Source organism: Rhagoletis pomonella, unplaced genomic scaffold, assembly GCF_013731165.1.
Source record: "Rhagoletis pomonella isolate Grant_MI unplaced genomic scaffold, Rhpom_1.0 Rhpom_scaffold_00008, whole genome shotgun sequence".
Lineage (NCBI taxonomy): Eukaryota > Metazoa > Arthropoda > Insecta > Diptera > Tephritidae > Rhagoletis > Rhagoletis pomonella.
Genome location: NW_023458562.1, coordinates 39,203,121 through 39,224,563, shown reverse-complemented (window position 1 = coordinate 39,224,563; position 21,443 = coordinate 39,203,121). Strand labels below are relative to the sequence as shown.

The 21,443-nt window shown below is 34.3% G+C and overlaps 1 protein-coding gene across 1 annotated transcript in view; it reads left to right on the top strand.

The window, feature by feature from the left end:
- The window catches only part of LOC118744850 (hemicentin-1), a gene marked incomplete at both ends in the record, with an annotated part of 365,034 nt that overhangs the window by 242,936 nt on the left and 100,655 nt on the right, over window positions 1-21,443 (top strand). The window contains 1 exon segment of the mRNA XM_036478225.1: window positions 12,014-12,127. Within this exon segment, the coding sequence (XP_036334118.1) occupies window positions 12,014-12,127 (114 nt within the window).

The window sequence follows — 21,443 nt, the reverse complement described above, 5'->3', positions numbered from 1 at the left end:
ACTATGTTTCCGAGGGTAACAGTTTTTAGATTCCCTAAAGAGTTTTTGGGGAATGATGCTAAAGTGACAGTCCTTGTCCAGGTAAAAATCTATGTTTACGCGTCTTTCTTCGCCGTCAACCAGGTTTCACGTATTTTTTCGCCGAAGTTTTTCTTAAGCGTCTTTCTCCGTAAAAACTTGTATACGCGTCTTCTTTCGCCGTCAAAACACTAGCGCGCCCTTATTCGAGAGTAATGGCGAAATGTACTTTTAGATTAGGCCTGTCATAAGCCTGAATTCCATCGTCCATGACACTTGTCATCCAAATCAAAAACGAAGATTCAAGCGAAAATGGTGTCAATATTTTCCTGATACATACTTAAGTACAGATGCTTCGGTTCTGGCATTGCATTATTTTGAAGTAATTTGTGGTATGATAAGCAATGTTGTTTTGTGGCACAATCCGCAGAGGTGAATGATTGTGTATGAAACCCTAAACTTTTGGAATTTTGTTAATAATAAAATAACAAATTTGTCTTTACTATTCGCGGAACTTGGAAACATATTTGTCGCCTTTAACGTGGTATTAACTACTTGCCTTGGATTCATTAGAAAATTTTCTCATATCGCTAGCTTGGAGTGAAAAGTTGTCCCAATTTAAAAATTGTTCAGGAGAGGAAAAAATTCTCATAGCCATTAGCAACCTTTCATTCTTATCTAGCAATATTCTACAATGCGCTCCATGATCATTTTTTTCCATTAGGTACATATGTATATGCATAACCAGAAGATAATTTAGGTAGGCTATCCTAAGTGAAGCCATTCTCAAGGACTTACCCAATAAAGGCTAAAACTGTGTTTCTGTGCCCCCTCCTAGAAACGATTTTCCTATTTACAACTTACGCGAGTGTACTTAAGTAAACATATCGTCACTATACACGAATAAGCGCGCTAGTGTTTTGACGGCGAAAAAGACGCCAAAAAGAATTTTACGAAAAAATACGCTTAAGAAAAACTTCGGCGAAGAGAGACGCGTAAACATAGATTCAAACCTGGACAAGGACTGTCACTTCATCATCATTCCCGGAAAACTCTTTACGCAAACATAGTTAACCGCGAAAATAAGTTTACGCATCTTTCTTCGCCGTCAAATATTTTAACGCCACCTTTTTCGCTTGCAACTATGTTCAGAGTCTTCCTTCGCTAAAGTTTTTTATGGGCCTTTTTTCGCTGTCAACTTTTGAGCTCGCGCCTTTTTTCGCGTCTAGTGACGATTTAGTTTCGAATAAATTTATACCCCACCTAATGCAATTGCATACAAGTAGTTGAAATTAAGCAGTTTAAGCAGAAATACGACCTTAAATATATTTGTGTGTATGTGCCGGAATTTCAGATTTTCTAACCAGTGCGGCAAAGAAATCCACTGTCAGAATTAGAAAATTCAAAATGGCGAATCCAATATGGCGTCTGGTAAATTTCTAGCTTTTTAATTTGGTGTCTTAGAAAGACTTTGAGAATAATATAACTTAGCTTAGCTAATATTCCCCGTCATAACGCTGAATCAAAAAACTTATTATTAAATCTGCTTTAAGTATTTATTACCAAAATGTAAGAGACTTAAATACAAAATTAACGAACTTATACCTTAAAGGCCTTGAATGTAATTATAATATCCTTTCTTTTACTGAAACTTGGCTGAAACCTCACATTTTCAATTCAGAGATTCTTCCAAATAATTATCATATCTATAGACAAGATAGGGAGGACAGAATCGGCGGTGGCGTACTCTTCGCTGTAGACTCTTCAATACCATCTGAAGAAGTTAGTTTTCCACACATCGATTCAGTAGAATTCAAATGCATTCGTGTACAGGCTGGAAAAGGGTCTGTTTACTTAGCTCTATGCTATATCCCTCCCCGATCTGACACATTGGTGTATTCACGACTCATCTCTTTACTGAAATCAGTTAATTTGCTGACTAAATCCTGTGATTCAATGATTGTGTTGGGTGATTTTAATTTACCAAGCATATCATGGAACATCATTGACAATGATATCGTACCTTTCGCGTCTAGTGCGTGCAACAACGTACGTGGCTTAACTCTGCCTAACTCACGTTAATGTACAATGTGCAGTTGACGGGACGTGTAGCTTTCCTTCTTGCATGTATTTTGAAAAGTACCCTTAAAGAACAGGTGTGAGAGTCTAGTAGGGAATATGCTGGCAGTCTGTTATGACTGCAACTTTTCTTCGTACTGCTTTAAATCCCTGTCCAGCTATGGTCACTGCCTTCTCCCATTTCTTCGTATTCTGACCTTCTCGTTATGTCAACAATAAGGATAGGGATAGCTGGTTTAACAGTATAAGTATGCCTCCACCTTTGGCTGCAGTTATCTTAACATTACTTTACCTTCCAAGTCTCGAGCCGCGACGAAATCGATTAGCCTTAGTCCGTTACTACTAATTTTAAGGTCATAAAGATATACTGCTTTACGTCTAAATTCGGTGAATTTTTTAGCGCACTCACAAATATAGGTACAACTTTTTCATATACCTGTTACTTTAAATTTTTTCCTTCCCAAGAGCTTTCTCGGCGTAATGAAGAATTTATAAAAAAAAAGTTTAATATTTCGCTAAATTGTGCACGCAAATTGAGCATAAACATCACTTCACTCCCATTCTCTTTTTGATTTAAATTCCTTTCAACCTGTCAGTTGCTTCTCTTAAAAGAAAAAATATTGCATTCATTTCATTTGTATAGTGAAATAAGTTGGCTTCTGATACAACAACTAAACTTAAATAAATACACATTTCAAAGCAACAGATTCGTTCTTGGAGGTCACAAAGATGGTAAAATAAACTTTTATTGGTCAAAATAAAATATGCAAAAATTTAATACAACCCAGTTTTCATGTACGAATATGTAGTGGCATATTTACTTCCTGAAGTATCTACATATATAACTATGTATGTGTGTCTGTTTACACAAATAGTATGCATGTACGCACCTGTACATCTTTGCGTAGATGAATTACCTACGACCAGCATTTTTGCACTTTTCGTTAGAACCAAATTACAAACTTTTGTGCTGGCTTACAAGGGTGCATACGTCTGTATGTATTTGTTAGGGATGTTGCGAATGTGGAATTTTAGACAGATGCGAATGCGGATGCGGATGCGGATGTTCAAAAGCTAACATCTGCGGTTGCGGATGCGAATGCGGTTGTCAAGTATTTTTATACCCGAGCGCAGTTATGCACAAGGGTATATTAATTTTGTTCGCATAAAGGGTGTTTGTAACAGCCAAAACGAATCGAGATAGATATAGACAAATGTATACATAAATGCTCAGAATGAATAGAGAAATCGATTAAGCCATGTCCGTCTGTCCGTCCGTCTGTCCGTCCCACCGTGCACACGACAACTCGACCAAAAATTGAGATATCTCAACGAAATTTGGTATGTAGGTTTCCGCTAATCCAACGTAGGTTGGTATTATAAATGGGCGTAATCGGACTGTAACCACGCCCACTTCCCATATAACGGTAATTTCCAGAAATACGAAAACTGCGATATTTTAGTAACTACTGAAGATAATTCACTCAAAATTGATATTTACAATAATTTTCAGACGAGAAATAAGAATGTTATAAATTTTTGGAAAATGGGCGCAGCCACGCCTACTTATGGTTACATGTGTATATCTTGGTAACCGCTGCACCAATTTCTTCCAAACTTGGCACAGTGTTGGCCTTGATACAGCATACCAAATGGCCGAAAATTTAAAAAATCGGACAATAACCACGCCCACATCCCATATAACGTATATTTTGGGAAATACTAATTATTCAAAATTGATGCTTGCAACATTTCTTTACCAAGAAATACGTTTATGGTAAAATTTTGGAAAATGGGCGTGGCACCGCCCAATTATGATCACATATATGTATATCGGTAACCGTAATCGGACTAAAATTACGGCCGCTTTTCATATAACGGTAAATTTCAGAAATGCTTGAAACTGGAATACTTCCAAATTTAAGGACGCTAATTTACTCAAAATTGGGGTGTATCCATCTAGCGGTAGCTTTCGGAAAGGTGAAAAAAGTTATATTTAATACTTGCGCCGGGTATTTAATGTTCGGCTCCACCCGAACTTAGACTTTCTTTAATTTAGGTAAGTAAATTAGATAATTTAGGTAAATAAAAAAATGGAAAAGTTAGGAAGTAATTTTTAATAGTCTTTATTTTATTTAGAAAATAAAGGTACAATATTACTTTTCATGGATACTAAAACAACATAATATATATATAATAATTGTTATTTCTTAGAATATTTGTGTAAGATTGCCACTTATTTTCAATTCCACAAAATTTAACTAAAACATCGCAATACGGATATCAACTGAAAGGTATTTTTGAGAAGTTTAGTAAGAAAATATTTTCGATTTCAAGAAGAATATTTTTGTATACATACATACATTAGCGCACACAAGGGGTGGGTTTTGGGGTTCAAACCCCCCCTAAAGCTAATAACCTCAAATACAATCTGTATCTTAAAGCTAAGAATACAGCTCTCAAGGAAATTATAAGAAATATTTATTATAATTTCTGTTGCTTGAAAAAGCGCTTTGCTTTTGCTGTAAATTTTCATGAGGGAATAAATATACGAGCATTTTTTTTCTTGAGAGCTGCAAACTGATTAAAGAAATTTTGGTAGAAGAAAATTTCTTTTCCATTTCTCGTCCGTCGTTTTATATGAATTTTTCGTTTTTCTTGAGAGTTCAGTTAATTTTTCCGGTATTTGAAATATTAAAAAAATTTAGCAATCGTGAAAAATCACCATCTCTATCGAAAATCAGAAATCGAAAAAATGAACATAGAAGTGCAAAAATTCATGGAATCAATAATTTATTTTTACTGACTCTTTTTTAAAGTTTTTTATTATGTACTTTTGAAAGTTGAGCGCATCTTGAGTTTATAGAACTTTTTATTAAGCAAGTAGTTTTTAAGGAAAGAACACAACCGACTTCAATTCTCATATTCAAATTTAGGGGTACCGTTAATTTCTTCATGATCCAATCATCGGATCTCTAAAACAACTTACGGGACGAACCTTGAGGTACTATCTTTCTAGTAAAAAAAGGATTATTGAAAACGGTTCACGTGGTCCAAAGTTATGTATTCCGGCGAGATGATAACCTTCCTTTTTTTTTAAGTCGGTTAAACGCGTTTGAGTTCTGTTAATCTGTAAATAAAGTGCCGTTTATGAATTTTAAAACTTTTATTTATTTATTACATACTGTACATAAAACTTGCATAAATGTATATTAAAGAGGGTATTATCTGAAGCAAATTTTCAGATTTTCCGGTGATATATCTTCAGGAATATAAAAGCCCCCCTAAAATATATTCCTGGGTGCGCCCCTGCATACATAGTATATATACGCTCAAGATAGGTTTTGTTCCCAGCGTATTTCTAGATAGGGTTGTCACCTAATTTTTAAAGCAAGAAATTTACTTACTTTATAAGATATCAAAAGCCATTTTTTTAAATTTATACCCAGAATTTGAAAATTTTGAAAAGTGTATGCTCGGTCTACCTGGTACTACTTATTAAAATGCTGCCTTTTCAGGTTATACCCTGTTTCTTAAAGGTTCGTAAATCAAACCTGCGCAATTAAACAACTGCTCGCTCGAGGGGACAAATATCAGCGTGTGAAACTTGCCAATATTTTAAACTCTTTCTATTGACGCTGCACGTTTGAGATGAATTTCAAATATATTTATTCCTTTTTATTGCGGTGCAAGAATAATTCCGTTTTTAGAATTGCATCGGAGCTGCCAATATCAGATGTATCCGCCTGACTTTCATCTTCACTTGAAGAATGTAGTATCATGCAAGATCGTTGTTTATACACCGCCAAACCAAATTTTTTCTAAAACTTTTTTCAAAGAAGTCTTTATTCTCATTCTTTTGGTTTTTTCAGAATTTCTGGATCGTCATTAGCGATTTCGATTTTAGTTTATGTAATCCATTGTTTGACAGGTTTTAAAAAATGTGTGCTTATTGGCCCTGTCCAATGGTAGTGCGCACTTCTAACCCTATATGAAAAAATATGGACAACTAAGCCAAATTACTGTGTTTTGAAATTTTCCTAAAAATAAATTTCCCAAAGAGCACTATTTGAAATGATTGAAACGAATATAACATCAAAAGAAAATCATGAAAATGTGGTTTAAGGTTATAGCGCACACTTTCCTCTTTCATGTCTGGTAGTCTTTTTTTAAGATTGGTCCACAAAAAAAACTATATATTTGCCAGATATGCGTTTTATCAGTGCACTTACATTCGCATTCGCAAAAGCTCCGCACTGATTATTGCGAATGCGAAAGCGAATGCGAATATTAAAATTAATGCGGAAGCTCCGCGGTTGCGATTGCTAAAGCCAATATTCGCAACAACCCTGGTATTTATGTTTCAAAGTGCATGTGTAGCTGCTTCAGAATGTATGACTGTGAGTACAAAAATAACTTTACCTTCTGTTTTCCCGGTACCCACTTCCTTATAAATTAAACGTAGTAAATGCAGGAATAGAAGAAAGTTTAGAGTGAAATTTGTTATGGTTAGTTGAGATGGTAAAAGTGCTCTCAGCTGCGGAGAACGAAATACCAAATTTATGGAAAGGAGGACGAAAGTGGGCAGTATGAAACACCAGTAGATATGAAAGTTTGTGGTGATTGATTGGATGGGTTTTGTGAAAATAGAAATGCGTTTTATATACATACGTAAATATATATGAGTAAAGCATCTAAACTAGTTAGCATGTATACAGTATACAGTCAGCGTCAAAAATATGCATACCCTGAAGTTTTGACGATTCTGTTTAGTCATATTTTTTTATACCAAACTTTTCTTATTTTTTAGAAAAATAGTTATATTGTCTATAATAAACTTTTCTTATTAAAAAAAATATAGTTCATTCAACAGCTAAAACCAAAAGATTTTTTTTTTTTAATTTCATACAGAACTCGGAGAAATGCAATTTTCAATTCGATTTCTTTGAAAAAGTTTGAGTACGCAGTATTGTAGCCCATTAAATTTTTGTATAAAAAATATAACAAAAGTGCAAGCTCGCTAAAAATTACCATTTAAAAAAAGATTGTGTTCCTGCGTTATAAAACGAACGCTGGAAACAGTGCTGCAATTTCAGCAGATTTGAAAGATTTCGAAAGAGACTATGATACTGGACGAGGACGTATGTATGTGTCCTTAGCATATTTTCCCGCATTTAATTTTTTATATTTTTAAATAATTTTTGAATTGAATTTGAGCAAGCATCGAATATTGTCGCCAGATCATTGCAACTGAAAGCTCAGCGAAATTCGAAATAATTCACAAACAAAGAGCCAATCTGAAAAAAACGAAGCGTTCATCGCTCTAAATATGAAAGCAAATGCAAATGTAAGTCAGGTTGTCCAGATGATTTAAAAAAAGCACAATTTCGGAAAAGAAATCGCCAAAAATCGCCCTCTTTTTTTTAGTAAAATCAATGAAATCGACTTAACAAATCTTTTAGTTTAAAAATGAGATTTGATTTGCTGCGTTTTGCAGCAGAAACTATTAGCCTTCATACCACATTTTATTCGAACTATTGAATTAAGGCTGTTCAACCTCATCCTATTTCGAATCTTAGTTTTTGTTGAATTCATTACGGAAAAAGCGCGCTCAACAAAAGCATTTGAGTGCGGCAAGGATAATAATATGAAGGCTACTTTACTTATATTTCCAAACATTTTATTGCCTGTTGCGGTTTTCACTCCGTAAGCAATTATCCCAGATTCTTCAGAGTCGAATGGAATGCCATTCCGAAAAAAGTTATTCCATGGGAAAGTTTTAAAAGATTTAAATATTCAGTTTCCGCTGCTTCTCTTTCCTTCAAATTCAAATAGTGAATTGGCAGGTCGCTGAAACTCTTGTAATTCACACACTTTTCTGGTGTCGAAATCAAAGTTTTTTTAAAAGTATTTAATTGACTAGGTAATCGTTTCAAAAGTTCTTCGATTAGGGTAATTAAAAATTGTTGACAGTTTTTAATATGCTTCTTAAGTCTAGTTTATCACGCAGTTCATTAGACTCTTCTGTAAAATTATAGTGCAAAAGTAAGTTTTGTATATTTTTATAATTGGAAAAAATTTATTTGAAGGGAAAAAAACGCCAAAAATCGCCAATGGCGATTTCGAAAAATTTTTACGTGCAAATATTAAAAAAAATCGCCAAATTAGCGCTAAATCGCCAAATCTGGACACTCTGATGTTAGCTCACCCAGTATTGGGCACAACTGAGAATTTTTCCGAAATTGGACTATACAAAAGGTTTCTAAATTGAGTTATATGTAAATATATACCGCAATCGAGAAAGTTTTTAATGTCTGTATTAATCTAACCTCGGGCGAATTCTCGAATTCGAATATGTTTGGGAATTATACACATCGTCGATGTTTTTACAAAACCGCCCATCGGCCAGTTGCAAAACCACCTAAATCGCCGTTGAAGCAAAAATGAAATTTGAGGTAACCCTGAACTCCAGACATCGATATTTATACCGCCTATCAAGGCAATGCCTTCAAAGAATAAACCGTTTTTTCGCTCTCCTGTAAAATTTGAGGACCGGTTTTGCAATTGGGCGATGGGCGGTTTTGCAAAAACATCGACGATATATTTTTCTTTATTCCATATAGAATGGCAATATCTAACACGTTTGTTTCTTTGTAAATTCATAAAAAAAAAAACTTGATAGGAAAACAAGTTCTTAAGTCCGAACGTCTTTTAAACGTGGTATTTTATTAAAGTAAGCTGAGTGGTTAAGGATGCGGGCTACCCCTCCGGTAACCCCGGAGTGTATTTCTGCCTTGAAAAGGATTCTCTATAAAGCCATTTGCCATTCAAAGTCAGAGAAAAACTCTAGGTCACTCCATATGTGTTATAACATAATTGTAGTGAGCAATCTACTAACTTTCTTACAACTCTGGATTTTGAACAAACATGAGAATGGAATTTCTTCGGAATTATGTTGGAATAGAAAACGATTTGAAAGAGAAAACTGAATTTTGTATTTCTCCAGTTGTTATATTTTTTCAGCAGCATTGCCCAAGATTATAATGTTTGCTCTTGTATGCATTTGTTTTTGCATCAACTCAAAGTTCAGCCAACTACACAAACATAAATGTGTTCAGTGCACCGAAGCTTTCTTTGTTGAATCTAAGGCTAAAACTAAAGTTTCAAAAACGGAAAGTGCCAGTGAACGCCTGAGTACCTACACCGTGAAAACTTTTAGTGTGCGTGCGAAATGCCAACCATATTCTGCACACCGCCATACTGAACATACTTCGAAACCTTGAAACTTTTACAACTTGATTTTTACTCTGCAAATTTAAGCATTTAAGTTGCTTCGAAAGTCTCGAATGGCAAGGAGCCTTAAAACTGTTCCACTACAAAAATCAATATTCCACACCCTCGGCCAAGGCGTTGCTGTGTAATTACGTCAGTTGAGAAAACGAAAAAAGGTGCTAAATACAAATACAAATCTAAAAAAATCACTGCAAATACATACATAAGCAGAAAACGTTTCATTATGTCACACAGCTCATGACATTCGCTTTACACCCGCATTCCCCGTTCAACGGAATCTTATTGCTTTCTTGCATTTCCCATGGCAGCGGGTGGTATGAGAAAATCAAAGCATTGTAACAAAAATACAACAAAAGTTACCAACGCGCACACACTTTTAAACGCCCTTAAATCAGAAAAAAAAAAACTACAAATGTACTATACATAAGTATGTATGTGGAAATTCCCATAAGTATGGCATGCGTTGTTGACATGCTAGGCCATCCGGGACGTATAAGTATTTTTTAATAAAATTCCTACGCTTGATCGTGCCGCACATGCACGCTAGTGGGCGTTTACAAAACTCTTCTCCCCTCACTTGCATTGCATTTTATCTACTCACGGACATATGTATGTATGTACAAATTCATATGTATATCAGCAAAATAGAGTACGTATGTGTGCGAGTACGCGCCCTAACCAACTGAGTGGTTGACTGGTATCGAGCTTATTTAGCTTTCAACTGTTGAGAGACATGTTGGTGACGTTGACGTCGGCAAGCAATGCTTTTAATGAAAGTGGCAATGAAGCATTAAATATATATAAATATGTCTATATATGTATAATAATGAAACAGATCTTACCAAAGTTAAGAATTACTAGGGGAGAATGTATTGCGATTATTTTCTTTCCGTTTTAATTTGGTATTCTGAGGAGAAATGTATAAAAAATTCGCGATGCAGCTTAGAGATTTGGAAAAAATATACTTACATACGATTTAAAATCTGTGAAGTGAGCTGAAGCTTAATGTATTCCGTGGTTCAAGTACGTCGTATTATCTAATACTGAGTGACAATGAAGAATACGCTACAATTGTACTACCATGCGTTGTTTGAAAAATCTTGAAAAAAAGACATTCTAAGCATGGTCGGCCTCAGCGCCCCGCCCGAGCCGTATCATTGACACCGTTTTTTTTTTTTATTTTACAATATGTTTAGTGAAAAGTAAATTAGTTAATATAAAAAGCTTTTAAAACAAACTTTCAAAATATATATATCTCCAAAGAGCTCGACTCCTACGCCACCTACCGGTGAATTTATTTTGTGCAGTATTCCTTTCCATGTAAGTAATATACAGTTATTATATATACAAGCAATAATGCAGGTTTTCGAAATATATCGACCACGCGCCACCTACCGTCTACGTTTTTTGTGAAGTTATTTACTTTCATGTTGGTAACATACGTTATCTGCACTTTCCTACCTAACTACTTGTAACTAAACCTTGTGAGACTGAGGCCAAAATGAGTTTTTTTAGGTGCAGACCCGATGGCTCCCAGTCCTTATCTGTGGTAGACCTCACTGGCACTCGGCGGGTGAGTCACATACTTTACGCTCCGTCTTGCATGCAATGTTCTCAGAAGAATAACTCAAGTCTGATGAATTATTATAAGATAGATATAGCTTTTTTATGATTTTGATATTATTAAATCTTATTTACAGTCACAATCAGAAACACTTATTAAATAAGCTCTAACGGGCACTTAACTAACGATCGTTAAATATTCTAGTTAATGTTTTCTCTCAGAGTTAAAAGTAAGTATGTTCCAAGTTACGGCCTTTTTTTTTGTGGCTTAACTCACTTTTTACTTTCAGTTTGATATCAAACATAAAAATAAGTATTTACATATACCATTTTCCGCGCGCTCCCTCAGCAGTCGCAATGGCTGACTGAGCAGAGCACTGGCATGCTATTCAAAAGATCCGAGATCGATTCCTCGGGCAGGAATGATTTTTTTTCCTTTCTTTATTTTTTATTTATTATTTTTAACCGACTTCACAAAAAGTAGAAGGTTATCAATTCGTCGGAATATATTTTTTTTATGTACATATGTTACCGCATAACTTTGGCCCATAAAACCAATATATCGGATAACGACGGATAACGTATCTGCGGGTCTAATAAAATTAATAAACTGGCAGCCACTTTAAAAAATATTTGTGAAATAAAAATTTCTAAATAAATTTTACTTGTTCATTAAACTGATTTTAAAACTAAAAATAAACAGGTCGCAGCCTTCGCAAAGAAAATCGCTCGTGACACATTTTCGTTTGATCCCATTAAAAATATGTATTTTTGAAATAAATCGCTTTGGAACCCATTTCGATCACATTGTTGTAGTATTATATTTAACTTATTCATTAATAGATTTTTTAAAAAGGTGGCAACCGTCTTTGATAAATATCCTATATGATAATCTGAGCTATACCCTATCTGTATGCGAAATTTCATTGAAATCCGTTTAGCCGTTTTATCGTGAAAGAGCAACAAACATACTCATGCACTCACCTACTCATTCACAAACCTTCGCTTTATTTCCTATATCTAACCAATAACAAAAATTATTTGTTCATTTTATTTCTAGCACCTCCTGAGTCAATAATAATTCTGGACAGTAAAGGGGCGACGATAAAAGATTACAAATTGGGTCCGTACAACGAGGGATCAGTCATCAATATAACATGCGTAGCGGTTGGAGGTAAGTTGTTAAGCTAAAAGATTTCTCAATAACTGTTAGCATATGTGCATATTAACTACCAGTTCCGTTATTCCCGTATTAGTATTCTTCTTCTTGTTCGTGCTCATCTTCGCATTTGTGCGAAAGTTAGCTAAGACTTCTGAAACACCTGGCAACCCTCCTGAATAAAGTTAAGAAATAAACAATTATCTTGCTTCTGATATTGTGATACCTACATATGTATTTCACGAGCCTGATGAATTAAGTTAAATTTGATTTTTTTAAATACGTGACAACGCTTCTAAAAACAATTCAGAAATAAAACCTTTTTAAACCCATTTCGGATTTTAAACCCATAATTTTAATAATTGCTTTAACTTATTAAATAACTTGAGTTCACCTTTTTAAACAGATGGCAACCCTCTTTAATATTCTAAATATTCAAACTAAGGATATCTTATCACCTTCGTTTCACTTCATATTTTAATATTTCATTTAACTTTTAACTATCTTACGGCACTTAAATATTACAGGAGAGCGGAAAAACGGTTTTTCTTTAAAGGCATTGCTTTGGTGGACGGCATTTTCTCTGGCTATAATTTTACAAATCTGTTGTTTTAATAACGATTCTATGATTTTTATGCATAAATTTCGATGTCTGGAGTTCAGGGTTATCAAATGTCATATTTGCCACAACGGCGATTTAGCCGGTTTTGCAACTGGTCGATGGGCGGTTTTGTAAAAACATCGACGTTATGCATACTTTAATTAAATTCTAATTTTAAAACAGGTGGCAACCCTATTCACAATATTTCAGAACCAAAACCTTGATTCCCTCAATTCAAGTTGAATTTAATTTATAAAACATGGTAACCCTCTTAAGTCAAGTTCAGAAAAAAAATCCTAACGCATGTCAATTAATACTCATACATTAATAATTTATTGGATTTATTAAATAATTTGCGTTTAAATTTTTACACAGGTGAAAATCCCCTTTAATGTTATAAATGCTCAAACTAAATATTTCTTAATACTCGTTTGTTTGACGTATTGCAATATGCCATAGAATTTAATTTTATTCGACTTTTCAAACAGATGGCAGTCCTGTTCAAATTATTTTTAAATCAGAACTTCGTTAAAACTTTTTCGTCTGACACTTGTATTGTGATACATATTTATATTATGTAATACTCTTAATTCAAATTGAATTTAATTATAAAATCAGGTGGCAACCCTCCTACATGCAGTTTGGAAATAAAGTTTCTTCAAAGCAATTTTGATTTATACTCATATTGAAGTCATTTATTTAACCTATTACTTATATTAACTTTGTAACAAGGAAAAAACTTGAGTTTTTGATTAAAGAAAACAAAACTAAAATCATTTGAGAAGTTTTCAAGTATATAGGTAATAAAAAAATTTGCTAATTTTTTCAAAAATTTGTTTCCTTAAAATGCTCAATATTTGTTGAATTTATATAAAATTTGTACAGGATAATATTTCCGTTGCTCCAGAGAACCAATATCCCAAAATGAAAGTTATATATTCAAATCATAAGTTGCTAGAGCACTTCAAAGGCTCAAAATTGACCCCAAAATAAGCCAATATTTACCGTTGCTCCTACGACACAAACCGAATTAGTTACTTACAAAAATGAATCTGTCGATAGGTTTGGAATTTTATCTTTGAATCGCCGCACTTTTCTTTGAAATCCCTTCAGGGGTCTCCAGCAATAAGCGTTTTCGTGAAGCTCTAAAAATTAGAAATACAACATTTGAGCAGAGCCTTCATATTGAAATGTAAGACATATTCTACGTCAAAACCTTCCCGGAATTCGTGGATGGGCAACCAAAAGAATATTCTTTTCACCGGTTTTATATGGTGCTAAAGGATGGCGCTTGTTCCCAGTACAAAGATTTTAGTTCATCGATGCATTCTTGTCTTGTTAATCCACGTCGAAAATTGTGAAAATTAATCGTACGAAAATCTTTATGGTTTAATTGATTTTTTATTTTTTTGCTGAGATGAATATTTAAAGCCACTTTAAACACCTGAGGGCGTTTAAGGAAAAATATACCAAACTTTTCAATGGAACCGTCAGATGCCGCCTGATAACAATAGAAGCTTTTAAGGTGAAAGATGTTAATATCAACCCTCGTACATATCTATGTAATGAACAAATCTATAGTGAGTTCTACGTTGCCAATATCACATATAACAGAGCCACCATGTAGAAAATATAATTGGCGCCATCAGCGGAGCGCTAACCCTTCGTCGATTTGACAGCATTCACCTATTTGTTGACGTTGTAAAATACATTTTGGCAATTTGGAAAAGAATTGAATTTTTAAATTGTACTTATTTTCCGAAAAAATTGTTACTTAAAAGTAGGCAAATGTACCTAAAAATTAAACATGGCAACCTCTTTCTTCGGTACTATGTGTACTTTTGAACTCACTGCAAACAATCTTTAATATTTAAAATTCCCTTGAAAGGAGTTTCTCCGAGCAGTTCCAGCCAAAGTACTACATATGTATATGTAGGTATTCACCAAGTTGAGCAAGTGGCCTGGCACTCTGGCAAAAGAGGAGATTAGCTCAAGCAACGACTGTTGCCAGAGTGCCAGGCCATTTGCTCAATTTTGTGAATACCCCTTTTATTTTAACCAATGGTTATGCCTCAGGGAATCCATACCTCAAATGGTGTGGTTGTACCGAATAAACGATTTAATGTCTTACGCTAGGCGCACATTGCATCCGATAGGCCGACCTTTTTCGGCCGAGCAATTTGACCGTCCGAACTGATGCGCACACCTAATCAGATTATTTGCCGGCCGTATTTGTACACACAAATCTAGTTTTCATTACAATTTTGTGAGCAGTGAAATATTTTGATACATTTGAATTGATATACTCTAAACATGTGATTTTATATGTATTTTTTTTTTTGTTTTTGCACCCAATAAGTTAATTTTTCGTAGTCCATTTTGGTATTTTCCACCTGACATCGGACGAGAAAAACAAACATGTTTGAATTTATCGTCACTGTCGGACGTCAATGGCCGATGTCGGTCCGGTTATCGCTTTATGTTGAGAGCGCTCATATAATCACAAGTGTTTATTCATATCGCCCCCATATAGCCGATACCGGCCGAGCACAATTCAGCCGATTCCGGCTGCAGTGTGCGCGTATCGTTAGCCATTTCAAATTTTAACAAAATGTGATGAAATTCATAGTCAACACTGTACCATGCATACTTCTCCGTAGAGAAAAAAAAACTCTATTTAGCTTGCCAAATAGAGCATAGAGTTGTCGCAAAGTTACCGATCTAGCAGCGATGGACTGTATACACGGCGAAAAAGTCTTGCTAAATAACTCTCACGTAGACTGTGTAGGTAAGTCTCTCGTAGAACTCTATTGAGTGTTTACACGTCTCTAGCAAGATTTTTGTCTAAGTCTCGCGTTTTTTTCTCTACCGTGTATGCTTAGCTTAACGTCGCTCTACGTAGCGGTATTAGTTTTGGGGGGATCGCAAATTTTGCTATTAGAAGCGGTTTTGTTATCCAGAAAAAGATGGTGTGCGTCGATTTCCATATTTTGTATCATATACAGCACACAGCATTACGTGCTGCTCAGCGGCGGACTTATTTGGTCCGAAGCCTCACTGATAAAATTCAATCAGTTGTTTCGTGAGGAGCTTCAATATTTCGCACAATATCGTCGACAAGACGTTGTTCGCCATATTGAGTAGGCTTGCTCTGCGATAATTGGCGCAAAGACGGGGTCTCCCTTCTTGTGGATTGGACAAAGTACACTAAGATTCTAGGCTTCAGCCATTAATTCATCTGCTTAACAGCCAGAATGCCGTCGGCTCCGGGGGCCCGGTTGCTTAAAATCGCATTATTGCTGCTTTAATATCGTCGTGGTCGAGTGGATATAGCTAAATTTAATTTCCAATTTTGAAACTTATTGACGGCATAAATACTAATAATAACTGCTTCGCGTCTCTATTGAAACATTTAATTTAGCACATTGTAGTTCACGAAACAGCACGAATGCCACAGAATTGATTAGCTGCTAATAACTAAAACTGCACCGGTGATCACAACTAAATATTTTAGCTATTGTTTTAACTTTATTTTGATATTATTCGGGCTATCCCTTTAGACGTTAAAAATAACGGATTTGGGGAATATTTACATACAGTTGTCCACAAAATAATAGGAGTGCGATATTTTGACCAGTTTTGGCTATTTGTCTTTTGTTTATTTAATGTTTATTATTTTTTTATAAAAGCCTAGCTGGCTATACAACAAACACCATATAAATTCAGATTTTAAACTTTGTATAAAAATTATAAATATTTTGCAATTTTTCACCCAAATTTCAAACTTTTTAATCAGAATCTTTAGAAAAAATTCTGGTATGCAGTTTTGTAGCACATTCAATTCTAGTCTGGCAGTGTCCTCCATATAAAAGAAAATTGTCGACATACTTTGTATGGAAAAAACGTGAAACACCTTTAACCAAAAAAATTCTCAAAAATCAACGGAATTTTTTAGCCGCTTGAAACTCGCACTTCTTCAGACTAGAATTGAATGTGCTATAAAACTGCATACCAGAATTTTTTCTAAAGATTCTGATTAAAAAGTTTGAAATTTGGGTGAAAAATTGCAAAATTTTTATAATTTTTATACAAAGTTTAAAATCTGAATTTATATGGTGTTTGTTGTATAGCCAGCTAGGCTTTTATAAAAAAAGGAACAGTCCAGCTCCTTCGTCTTGGCCTGCAGGCTGTATCGGAGATACAGCCGCTAAATTTAAACGTAGAATACGTGGTATGGTTAAGAGAATATCCAAGTAAAAAAAACAAAAGCACACACTAAGCAAAAAATATCGATAACAAAAGCGATAATAATATCGGTAGCAAAATCGATAAAAACATCGATAAAGAAATCGATGAAAATATTGATATCAAAACCGAAAAAATATCGAAAGCAAAATCGATAGCAAAATCGATAACAATACTGATTACAAAATCGATTACAAAATCTATCAAAATATCGATTACAAAATCGATAACAAAGTCGATAACAAAATCGATTATAAAGTCGATAACAAAATCCATAAGAAAATCCATAAAAATATCGATACCAATATCGATAGCAACATCAATAAAAATATCGAATATAAAACCTATAAAAATCTATAACAATATCGATAGCAAAATCGATAAAAATATCGGTAACAAAACCGATAAAAGTATCGATGACAAAATCGATAGCAAAATCGAGTACACAATCGATAAAAAATATCGATAACAAAATCGATAAAAGTATCGATCATTATATCGGTAAGTTCCGAAAATATCGATAGCAAAACCAATAACAATATCGATAACAATTCGATGAAAATATCGATAACGAAAGCAATAATAATATCGATAGCTAAATCGTAAACAAAATCAATAAAAATATCGATGACAAAACCGGTAAAAATATCGATTACAAAATCGATTAAAATACCGACAACAAAATCTATAAAAATATCGGTAATAAAATCGATAACAAAATCGATAAAAATATCGATAACAAAATCGATAAATAATCTATCATAAAATCGATTACAGTGTCGATAACAAAATCGACAACAAAGTCAACAAAATATCTATAACAAAATCGAGAAAAAATATCGATAACAAAATCGAAAAAATACCGATCATTATATCGATAAGTTCCGAAAATATCGATAGCAAAATCAATAACATTATCGATAAAAATTTCGATAGCAAAATCGATAAAAACATCGGTAATAAAACCGACAAAGTATCGATTATTATACCGATAAACCCCGAAATATGTACTTACGGACACATACATACTTTTTGTCTCCTTCCCACGCTTCCAATGCGTGCACGTGTTTGCAAAATGATGACGAGGTGATTTTGTATGGAAAATCATTTATGCCCATATATTTGAATAAAATAAACATATATAGAAGATATCAACCAATACTTCCCATATACCAAACGAAAGGAAAACTCTTGAATTTTTGATTAAAGAAAACAAAAACAAAATCATTCAAGCGGTTTTCGAGCATTTTGGTAATGAAAAAAATTTGCAAATTTTTTCAACAATTTTTTGCCTTAAAATGCTCAATATTTGTTAAATTTATATAAAATTTGTACCCGATAATATTTCTACTGCTCCAAAGAACCTATATCCCGAAAATGAAAGTTATATATGCCAACAATAAGTTGCTAGAGCACTTTAAAGGCTCAAAATTGACCCCAAAATAAGGCAATGTTTACCGTTGTTTTTACCCCAGAAACCGAATTGGTTATTTACAAAAATGAATCTGTCGACAGGTTTGGAATTTTGTCTTTGAAACGCCACACTTTTCTTTGAAATCGCTTTATTAGTTCTCGTGCAATAAGCGTTTTTGTGAAGCTCTAAAAATTACAACTACAACATTTGAACATAGCCCCCATACCTTAAGGTAAGACGTATTCTACGTCAAAAATAATAAACATTAAATAAACAAAAGACAAATAGCCAAAACTGGTCAAAATATCGCACTCCTATTATTTTGTGGACAACTGTATGTGCTCCTACAGTAGAAACATTATTTTGCCTTCGTATGGATGCTGCCCCCTCTTTTATGTAGACTAATTAGACTAAAAGCTAAGCGATACATTTGGTTATGCGATACCGTTGATGTTTTATTTTTCGCATTTGGAATATCAGAAGTAATTTTCTTATGTAAAAAAGCAAGATTCTTAGAAATACTTAGCAGAAAATTAATAAAACAACATTAAGTGGGGCCAAAGAAACGTAAATACATATGTATGTTGAACAACAATATGAAGCAAATAATTTATGCAAGCATTCACTCATCATTATACTGATTGCCGCCAGCTGTCATTATAATCCTGTATTAATGCCAGCATGCATGCACACGCATACTCATACCCCACATAAGTGTATTCATGCAAGCACCCACACTGAAATTAAGAAGAAAGCACGAATTCATTGCAAGGATATACGCAATGACAGGGCGACTACGGGGAAAACAAGACACACTCAAATGGAGTATAGCTTTGATGGTTTGCGGTGAAGGTGGCGCGCGCAGGAAAGCTATTTGGAAATGAAATATTAAGAAAAAAATGTCAAGATGCCAACACACAGTGACGCACTTGAGTTTAGTGGAGTACCAGCAACAACTCTCCTCACAATACAAGAAGTACGACCGGCAGCAGCATCAGTACATCAATACGTTGTTCGCTCACAGCTAAAGAAGAGTAGCACAATAACGAGGGGTGGGAAACCGACCTGAATTGCCAGACAAAGAAATGCTGGGGCGGAGTGGCAGCCACCCAGTTGTCAGTTTGTCCGACGGCAAAAGGGGCCAAATTTGCTGAAAAAGTGAATAATTCGAAGACATAGAGATACGAATGGACGGAAGAATGAGAGGGTGAATATGAAGTAGTAATTGTCGGGTCTGACTCAACTGTGGTTGGGGGGTGACCAAACGCCAACAATGGTGGCGCGCCAAGAAGACGGGAAGGTAGACCTCTTAAAACGGTACAATAGTAACCAGTGAAGTGTGTACAGTGATAGCAACCGATGATGTTGATGATGCAGATACCAAAAGAAACAACAAAACAATCGAATCAGTAGCGCCAGCAGTGTGTTTATGATGCCACCAGTGATAGGACTTCTACCACATTGTGGTAGATCTGCCACTTTTTTGAGCATTTACCAAATCTACCACTCAAGGTCTGAAATCTACCACATATTCGCGTTTCTGAGTAGTTTTATTTTTGCTTGACATAATTCTCTTAATTTAAGAGCAAAAATTGTCCAACACTAAGCACGATATGGAAACAATGGAATGATATAATACAAGATTCCGCATTTCCGGCGACAATTAAATTTCTCAAGTAAAAGTAAACAAAGCCGAATGGGAGGATAAAACAAGTTGTAAAATAGTAAATTTTCTCAGTAATAAATTTTTCGACAGGAAACGCGGTTTTATTGTGTTGAATTGCAAAATATATGATTTATAAAAAGAATTAGTTGCGAAAATGTAAAAAAACGGTGATTTTTGTGAAAGTATTAGCAAATTTAAATTAAATTTCTAAGGTTTCTGATGCGTTATTTACTTTTACTTGAGAATTTTCAAAATTGGCAAATCGCAATTATCTTCGTGATGTGATAAAAATAAAAGCTGGCAGCACTCCGCAAGGCTGCAGAAATACCTTAATATATGTTCGAAAAATATCTTAATATTTGCTTAATACTGCTTTGCACTGTCAAGGAAAAAAATTGCCAAAACTCAACGCAATTTTTAGCAGCTTTTATCTTGCACTTTATTATACTAAAATTAAGTTTTTTTAGAGTCTAAATAAAAAGTTTGCCATTTAGGTGAAACCTTGCAGAATTGTTTTAATTTTTGTACAAAGTTTGATCCAAACCCAGAGATCTACCACATTTTTTTGAAATCTACCACATTTTTCCCCAGATTCTACCACACAGAATTTTTTTGAAGTCCGATCACTGGATGCCTCAATATAAGCTTACAAGCATAAATAAGTCTGTTTGCATATAAGAAAATATACATACATCCGTATGTACAAAAACGCGTATGAAACCATGCGGTTATTTAACTTTGGCTGAGTAAAGCGTTAGCGCATGTAAATAAACATGTTTTATGCATACTTTCCACAATTGTTTGACTAATTATTTGTATTTTCACACAAAGTACATCCCCTATAGGAAACAAGTTTCGAAAGAGGAACTTACATATTTGTGATGGATTCAAATAAAATGCAAATTAAACCGTTGCGATTATAGCTTAACATTTCATAAGCGAATTGCACTGGAAATACTTCTACAACTTTCACTAAATTTGGCTGCAACAGGTTTTTTAAGCTGAAAGGTTATGAAGAAAATTTGCTAGATCTAAGTTGCAGGTAATTCACAAAGTACCGCATCGTCCTTGTAGACGATACATCAATAGATGCATGAATTTTTCAACAGGAATGACCTTCGAAAGAATGGTACAGGTATGCTAGATATGTGCTAATAAGTTAAGCGACTTTTATTTGATCTCCCATTCTTCCCGCTTAATCTTATAACTACGCGCGCCTTATTTCAAAGAAAATATCAATTATGTTTTTTCTCTATATATCTAAGCATATTGCAGCGGAAGCATTACCTATGAACATTTCCAAAAATCTCGGCTCTGCCTTAAAGGAGTTAAGTATACGAATAAGGATAAAAATGATAAATATGATAATCGAGAATGCAGTCATTCAGTTACAGTAGCTGAAAAA